This window comes from Falco punctatus (assembly GCF_963210335.1).
Source record: "Falco punctatus genome assembly, chromosome: 13".
Lineage (NCBI taxonomy): Eukaryota > Metazoa > Chordata > Aves > Falconiformes > Falconidae > Falco > Falco punctatus.
The window spans coordinates 5,769,891-5,779,159 of record NC_137593.1 but is presented as its reverse complement, the minus strand read 5'-3'; the positions used below and the strand labels follow the sequence as shown (position 1 = coordinate 5,779,159).

The window sequence follows — 9,269 nt, the reverse complement described above, 5'->3', positions numbered from 1 at the left end:
GTCTGAATCACTTGTACACTGACACACTGAGTCAAGCCTGTCCTTGTGGCTGGTGCCTGCTCAGCTACTTTCAAAGCAGTCATTAGTTTTGTTTACCAGCTTTATCATTCCCCACCAAAAGCACTCCAGTTTGCATATGTCTTTAGTGTATACATATAGGTGGATCGTCCCTTGTATTTAAGGAAGCATAAATTATACTGCAACAGTGCAGACAAAGGTGAGCAGGTAATAAGGGAAACGGAATTTGCTGCATCAGGGGAGACAAGAAGAGTTTGCTTGGTTTAGCTTACAAAAGTGAAGACCTCATAGATTAAAAATAATCATCAAAATGAAAGAGATTCAGCATAGCCAGCCATGAGTATGTTTAAATTAGAAATTGTAACGTTTGCCATCACGGAGATCAGATTCCAGGGCAGACAGACAAAAAAAGTGTGGTGAAGTCTGATGTATGCATATGATGTATCAAATTATTGCATTGTAATGTGTCATACTGTTGCCCACAAGCAGGTTGTGTGGGATGATGCAGTATGACCTCTATTCTCATGTCTCCTTGCCCTAAAATGAACAGGAGCGCGCTAGTCTTCTGCATTCCTTTTTCTTACTGAACTATGCAACATCCTGCTGACAGCATGGCTTTGCTCAGCCTCCAGCAGTATCTCTGACCAGTATGGACAAAAGGGGTGGGAAAACAAAGAGCTTTTCTTCAGGTAGTCCTGTAACCTGATCTATAAGGTGACTCAGCCTCTTTTAACAACAGCTGTTTCAGAGCCATGCAGTGGTTAGGTGCGGTACTGAAGGCTGTGCTGCCACTTCCTGATTTCTGCCTTGTGAGGGGTCTGAGCTGTGGTATGATCAGAGCACTTAAATGGACTTGCCAAACTTCCCCCAAAAAAGACAGGCCAGGGACAGCAAGCTGACAGCAGAAGACAGTGCAGGGGAACAGAGGCATCAGGGAAAAGCCCACAAACCCCTTGTGCAGAGCTGCTGCTATCAAACTGATGAAGACAGAAACTCTTGAAAGAAAACTATGTGGAAATCCTATTAGGGAAAAAAGTGAGGTTTTGTTTGCATATTATGGCTTTCTTCTCCTGCAATCCCTGAAAGCGCTGTAAAACCTGAAAGAGATCCTCAAGTGTAACAATGGAAAAGACAGGTATGTTTCTTTACTTCTTTAAAATAATACCTCTCCACAGCACGAAAGCACAGCCAGAGTAACCAGCATTGCTTTCCAGCTCAGTAAATGTGCATATACGCCTATGTGCATTGTTTTGTATAATTTTTGTACTTATAAGAAATACTGCTGTGACAGGCTATTAAGAGCAGGACTTTAAACAATGCACTAGCTTTTTGTAAGTGCTCTGCCCATGAACACTTGTATTATGGCAGGTAACTTCCAATACAATATGAAAATTTACATACATATATATATATATATCTCAGTATGTATACCCGCATTTATGTATACACACACATGCAATAAAGGTATGTTTATATAAAAACTGCATTTGCTTTATATTGACATTTTCCCCGACCCAGCTTTTGCTATAATAATGTGAAAACTATCTGTGCCAGTCATAGGGTTTCTGATACTTCTTCACGTGTTTTGTTTTTCTGGGAAGTTGATGCCAGTGACATTCTATACAACTGATGATTATTAAGATGATCAAGGTCATGCACTCTATGGATGACAGCAAATTGTGGAATGAGTTCTGTGTGTGAGGCTGTATGGGGGAAGTCGGGGGGGAGCCTGTGGGAGTACACAAATCCATTCATGAGCTCTGGTCTGTTGCAGGATTGAGGTCTGAGCATGGGTCATTCCCCCTACGGTCAACGGCACGCAGTAGGACTTATACATATCTTTTCTACATAGTCTTGACAAAGCAAAAGTCAATGAATGCCTGCTTAGTTTTTATGACTGCTCCAGTAATAGCATGTGTGTGCAGGTGAATGCTAGACTTAAAACTAAAGAAAGAGCATTAAAGTAATGTTTAGAGAAAACCAAAGCAGCTTCAGAATCTCCAGATGATGCTATAGCTTGTGTAGCATAAACAGAAATGAGGAAAGACCGTGTATAAATTGTAGAGTCAAACTTTACCTGTGAATTAGTCATTGAAACTGAGGTCACTAGTACTGAACTGATCCGAACAAGCTATCTGGGGGGGCTTGTTTTCTTCCAGCAGTGGCACACTCCCAGTGTTCATAGCTATGATACCTGGCTGGTTTTAGCACTATTACTTTAGCTTTGCTCTAAGGTTAATGGAGTTTTGTTTGCATGTTCCACCCTGAGCTTGGGAGCATGTGACATTATTCAGGCAAGGATGTCCTTGTACTCCCTGATGCACACCACCTCTTCTCACCTTCCTGGTTGGCCTTTGCTGTGAAGAATCACTTTGGTGTCAAACTTGACCCTCAGAACGGGGATATCTCAGCCTTCCTTCTTTAATGTGGCCACAAGACTGTGAACCAAACCTGGGGATTAAGTGACAGGGGAAGCAGCAGGTTAGCCTGCTTCAGCGCTCAGTGGCCAGGTGAGGTGGCCTTAGGGACAGTCTGCATTAACAAGGCAGCAGGGAGTGGTACTTGTACCATTGAGAACTAGGACCACTGACTGCTGTGCTAATACTGAGCATTAACAGTTCCTTTTGAATGAGGAAAAATTAATTCAGAGTCTGGTCTGCTTAACAGTGGTTTTCTGATATTAGCATGGAGGGAACGGTAGGAAATTCTCGATGTTACTAAAACTAATTCTTTCTATGTCTGCTTATCTCCTGAAAGATGACGTGCAGAGCTGCCAAGATAAGCATGAGGAGGACATCACAGAGAGTTCCCCATTTGACTTTGTTATAAAACGGTTCCAAGGGAAGGGGTCCTCTCCTGGAAAAAGAAAAGAGCAGCCTTCAGCTATTAGAAAATTCTTCAGGGGCTTTGACTTTGGGAAATCTGAAGGCAAGGACAGAAGGGAAATCAAAGAACCAGAAATAAACCACTCTGAAGCTGATGATCAGAGTGAGAAGCAAGATCTCTCTGTAGAAGGTAATGCTGGTACAGTAGCGAAATACATGTGCATGTGTATATATTTTAATTTCATAGAAAATTAGTTGCTTTTTTTGCTAGCCAAAATCCTGTATTTTGCTGCCTACAGTTTAGCCTTTAGACAGGATTTGCTTCTGACTGGAACATTATCAAGTATGTACCCTCTAATTTGATAGGTGCCAAGCAAGGAGTAAGATCCAGGTTGCTGAGGAGGGATAAAACTTTTGGGTCCCCTCTTCCTTGATCTCCAGTGTAAGAGGTCAGCGCTGGAGTCAGCTCTTTAGTTGCAGAACTTATTTGGTTTCAAAGTCAAGCTTTGAGCAGTAGCTTGGCTTGTATTTAAGGTCAGTTCTCTGTCCACCCTGCTGCTAAAGCAATCTGAAGACAACAAGAGCAGATGTTTCCTACCACTTGACACTGGTGAGGGGGAGGGGAAGGGAATAGAAATTCATCATGTATGTTGTTTTGCACACATAAGCGTATTCTTTACATCCACACCAGAGGAAATGAAGCTATTTTTAAAAAGGAGGTGGAAGGTGAGGCTTAGAACCCCATCCTTTGTCCTAAGAGTTTTGGGTAGGTTCGGGAAAACAACGGGAGGACAGCTACTGAGAGTAGGATTGTGATTTTGTGTGATTTTTGGCTGCTTTCTTCCAGCTATAGGCATTAGGTGAAATTGCTAACTTGTTAAAGAGTTTAGCAATAAACGTAAATGCAATTTTCCTTGCTGTACAAACTGCATGGAAGAAGCAGCTAAGTGGGGGATGCTTTGCAAAGCCAAGAAAAGCAGGAACTGCCTTACATAATGTCTGAAAATGAACATAGTCTGTCACGAAGGAAGCAGCAGGTTCACCACACAATTGCAGGGCTACTTGGTGCTAACAGATCAAGTACAGACTGAATTGCAGCAGTGTGGCTACAGTGCAGGCACACGGAGCTGGTTATACAGCTTGTGCATCCAGAATAGCTGCAGTTCCGAGTTTGCAGTGAATTTCATGTCCTTGAACTGGCGGTGCAAGCATCCGAAGTCACTGGCATAAGGTAGCATGGAGATGTGCAACATCTCACTCTGCATCAGGAGCTTTGTACTGATCTGATCTATAGTGATCTTATCACTCAAGTTATTGGTCCACACTGATCAACAACAGACCCTGGTTTAGTGACAGATTTAGTTCGTTTCTCTTCACCTGACAGCCACAGACAGGTTTTACACATTGTGTTGGTAGCAGAAGTAACCAGAGCCCTGTTTCTTTGTTACTCAGATGGACTTTCACATCTCATTTCTGCAGCGGAGTCACCATCTGGTGAGCAGAGATTTATCCAGTTCATGCAGAAACTGGGAAAGGAACCCAACAGCAAGAATCTGGATGTAAATAATTGTGCTTTAAGTGCAGCAGATGTAACAGAGCTGGGTAAACACACATTTTATTCAACTAGATGTTTCATACCTTTCTTTAATTTTTATTTGCCTGTTCAGTTATTCACTCTCCTCTTTTCCCTTCCATGTCTTTTATACAGGCCTGGTTTTATTTAACATTTCAGCTGGTGGTCCCAGAGAAATGTTAATTAATAAATTATATAAATTATGTAATATACGTAAATATACAGGCAGATGATTGAAGCAGATGAATGTCCTTACACTCAAACTACAGATAAGAAAACTGAGGTACAAATTATCATGGCTTGATAATGCTGTATTGGTTGTAGAAAGCATCTCTGTATTAAGATGTGTTGACATCCAGGGTGTGCCAATAACATGCAAAGAGAATACACTATTTCTTTTGGTGTTTTTTTTTTTTTACAGCTTCTCTACTGCCATTTCTTCCAGATCTGGAAGAGATCAGCCTGTCCTGGAATGGTTGTGTTGGTGGGAATTTGAAAGCTCTCACTGTACATCTTCATCATGTGAACCTGTTAAAAGTCCTTCGACTTAACAACTGCAGGCTGACAGCTGAGGATGTCACCTCCTTAGGTACAGGATTTCATTTGCATTTACTTCCAGACAGCTTGGGTCTAATGTAATCCATCTCATCTCTTCCTACATCCTACTCCTGCTGCTTGCACACTGGGCAATGTGAACTCCCGCTGTGACAGTAGAAAGAACTTGAGCTTATGAATGACCTTATACACTTGAGTAGATCTGCTGAGTTCATTCCTCAGGGTATGAAGCTTTCGTGTTCAGAAGGGAACAGAATTCAGTCCTATTTGCAGGAAAGCATGCTTTCAGTTTGGTTTAGTATTTCTTTGACTAGGTTTGATATCTAATGGTAGACAGCAGAACTGAAACAGTCAGTCATAACAGGGTCAGCTTAGGTCTTCATGCTGCAGGACAGATGAGTACTCATCACAAAAGATGATGGTCTTTTGGAGGAGTTAAAACCAGAAGAGCTGCCTTGGAGCTTTACGACTTGTTTTTGCAAGTCTGGGAGAAGCTTATTTCTCTGTGTACTTTTTTGTTTGGAGTACCTGCAACCCTGCTTTCTGCAAAACATGAGATTTAAAGGTTTTAAAGGTGGTGTTATGTGCTCAGATTCTGATGTTAAGTTACTTACCTCTGGGCCTGGAGTTTACTCGGGTGAGTCTGTGATATGGATCTAGAAGGGCAAACTCAATCAACTAGGAATTATAAAAACTACTGCTTATTTTGCAAATTCTAAAAACCACTCTGCGTTATAAAGCTGGGGGTTATGTCATTCATATCCAGGCTTTTTCCAGGAAAGCTTCAGAAATAAAATTATATATATGGTGGTAGCTCAAAAGTCAATCATGCTATCTGGCAAGGAGGAAAAATGCATCTTTACAAAAGCTGGTGAAAATAATTGGTCTGTTTCTCATGAGGGTAAAATCTATGTTTCGTTTCCTATTTTTTTTTTCAAATTTATTTCATTATTTTTCAAACCTTTTTCTCATACTTCTTTTTTTCTCTTCATTTTTATTGGTTATATTTCAAATGTATTTATTCTGCCTGTTCTTCTGTGCTGTTTCTTTTCCCCTTCTGGCTTAGCCTCTGCTGAGACAGACAGAAAACTCATCGTAGGACTTGAATTTGCCATCAATATGTGATGCCCTTGACCTGTGGAATAGCAACAGTCTGTTTGCATTGATTTTGCCTGCGATTTTGGAAATAGCATGTATATTTAGGCCAATATGCCTGTCTATGTCCACATCTATCTGTGGAAATGTGGCCACATGTAGCACATTCTGCTTAGAAATCAATGCTGCAAATATAACCATAATATTAACCTCCCCTGTGTGATTGCTCAGAGCTGGGACTGTGAGAGTTGGTAGGAAGCCATTCCTGGAGTTAGTCCTTTATTTATCTTCTGGGTGGAAAATGTGTCTGGAATGCTAGTTCCCATGTCAAACAGACACAGGCTATGCTGCAAAGGCAAACTTCTCAACCGTGGAGCATTGCTCAGTATTCAAGATTGAGGCATTATGTTAAAATAAATGCAAAAATGGAAGTTAAGGAATGTCCTTTTCTCTCAAACCTCAATATTCACTCTACAACAACAGAAATAATTGTATTTCTATTATGAATATTTTGTGAATAATTAATTATGAAAACACACAGACATGAAATGGTTTTATTACCAAATTACAATTCTCAATTATTAGGTTGATGACAAGACTTTAGATCAAAAATTTGTGTATGACACTTTGAAATTGCATTTGCATATGGTCCAATCTTGGGAATGAGTTTATGCAAACAGACATCTGCCTCCCTCTACAAAGGAAGCTGGGAAGATGGATTTTACTTTAGTGGGATGTTAGTATTACAAAGAAACATTAACACAGTTCACATTGGCAGGTGCGTCAAGCCTGGAAAAGGCTAATTTTTCTGAATATAATCAAAATCAGTGCTGTCTGCCTTGAAATCATAGGGAAGCTAGTCCGGGTCAAAGCAATGCTCATCTGGACTCCTTATTAAATGAACCAGAAATTCCTGTCAGAAATTAAACTTTTTTGTTTCAGAAATAGTTGTGAGCAGACTTCTTTCATCCCCTCCAAAATGACCTGCAGAGGATGTTGGAAGTTTGCCAAATAAAATAGAGCAGAACTATACAGGACAGTAAATTCAGACTTGTCACTTGTATTGATTTCCCCATAGACTAGACTTTCTGGGTCCTGGCACAGGTCTACAATGATGGCCAAGCAGTCTGATGAGGATTTGGGAACCTGGATCAATTTCAGGTCTGTGTGTACTGTGACAATGACTTGTGGTCTGTATTGGTCCTTTGACAAGGTGAGAATTTATACAACATTCCTGCAGTAGCAGCAATTCATGGCATACACCAATTTTCCTGGCAAGCCATTCGAAGTATAATAATTTGAGAATTAAGTGGCTAACCTTCCTCTTTAATATATTCCAAACCCGTATTTTTGTCTTGCACTGAAATTGATACCTAGAATTAATCATCTTAGATTTCTGTTACAGGAGAGGCATTTGAAATTGTTTCTCAACTTGAAGAACTGGATTTATCATGGAACAGTAACATAGGTGGAAAACTGTCACTCCTGACAAAAAAACTCCAGAAAGGATGCAAGTTAAAACTTCTGAAAATTACAGACTGTAACCTGACGGCAAAGGATGGAGAATCCCTTGGTATGTGTATCCATCTAGCTGGACTGACACTGGCTTCACAGAAATGTAACTACCTAGATGATGGCTGTTTTAAGCTACATATTAGTGGAAAGTTAATTGATTTCAGGCCCCGCATTACAATGGTGTTTACTACACAGTCTTGGGATTTCATGCACTTTCTTCCAAAGAGAAAGTTGTTCTCTCTAATCATGTGAGGTGGGCTTGAGAAGAATAGGTGGATCTAAACCACAGTCTGGGTGTCTCGGTGGTCCAGGGTTGCTGGATCCTTTAAGACCCTGGGCAAGTCATGTGTGCCAGAATTTCCAACATTGATTGCTTAAAATTAAGCAGCTGAATATGTAGTTAGCCATGGGATAGGAAAGAAGGTCTGAGGGATGGGGATTTAGGTTGAGTTGGCAACCACTGGCCACCCCTCCCCTCTTTCCTCTCACCATAGCTTAATCCTGTGTGGTCTTTTTATCTGATTCTGTGTTTTAAAAGATATTTTTTTCCCCTAAAGAGAAGCCCCCGTGCTCTCATCTCCACTGCAGGAGATGGCCCATATGCAACATACAGTCCTATCTCTCTTCATTGAAAATCTTTCTTTCTGTTTGTATTCCTGCTTTTTATTCCCATGTATTTTTCTAACTGTTTGTGTTTTTTCACCTTTATTTTCATACAGATTTTTTACTGATTTTATTGATTCCTATCCAATCTTTGTTTTGCTGTATTTTTTTGGTAGAACAGGAACTCAGGAAGTTTAAACCACACACATGGACAAACCCAGCCTACCTCTTCCTGTTTGTCACGGTGCTATATTTTTCCAGGGCTCATCTGTATGTATTCCATTTACCAATTCTGGTTTTCTTTCCCTTTTTTCCTAGCTGAAATTCTAAGTGTCATCCCCAGCCTCGAAGTATTAGATCTCTCTATCAACAAACATATCGGCTGCAGCATGAAGGTTATTGCTCAGGATCTGAAAAATGTACCAGGCTTGAAAGAGTTAAACTTACACATGTGTGGATTAAAGCAAGACAGCCTCCAGGGCTTAGGTTAGACTTTACATTCAGACAGACTTTTATTCTGAATAAATTGTACATCTGAAAACCATTTAAGAAAGGCAATGAGGTGGGATTTTGCTGATGGTTTGGCAGTATTAATGGGCAATCATTACTTGCTGTTTGAGGACTGATAAAAGACTACAGAGATTTTCAGCAGAAGTAGCATTTATCTTCCCTGAGTTTAAGCATGTGAAAGTCGGTGGGGAGAGTCACCCTCCACCCCATTTATCTGAGACACATCTTAGGGCAGATTAATAGCTCTCTGGACATGCTTCTTCTCTCCCTAGACAGAACATAGACGAGGGCATAGACAGGCTAGCTAACTTTTAACAAGTTAATCCTGCTTTCAGAGAAAAATCCAAATTTACCATTATCACTCAATGAGTGTCCAGTGAATCCATATGAAATGGGCTTTTATCTGTGTCTCTCCCTGGTGGAGGTCTTATCCATAGGATAAAACAACTGGCACTAACTAGCACATCCAGTAGTAATTTCAGCAAAAGGCTGAGGATTGAATGGATCTAGGGGATGAGCTGTCCTCACCTTCACCTGCTCTTTTAGAGAAGGAAGGAGTTGCATAGATGAGGAAG

At 40.6% G+C, this 9,269-nt stretch overlaps 1 protein-coding gene across 3 annotated transcripts in view; it reads left to right on the top strand.

Moving 5' to 3' along the window:
• Nucleotides 1-9,269, top strand: part of LRRC31 (leucine rich repeat containing 31) — a 60,335-nt gene that overhangs the window by 41,613 nt on the left and 9,453 nt on the right. The window contains exons 1-6 of one of the 3 annotated variants that reach the window (XM_080410510.1): nt 1-1,153; nt 2,776-3,033; nt 4,296-4,445; nt 4,838-5,005; nt 7,472-7,639; nt 8,503-8,670. In XM_080410510.1, the coding sequence (XP_080266636.1) occupies nt 1,141-1,153; nt 2,776-3,033; nt 4,296-4,445; nt 4,838-5,005; nt 7,472-7,639; nt 8,503-8,670 (925 nt within the window). In that variant the 5' untranslated portion in view covers nt 1-1,140. The other 2 variants (XM_080410508.1, XM_080410509.1) reach the window with 2 other exon arrangements.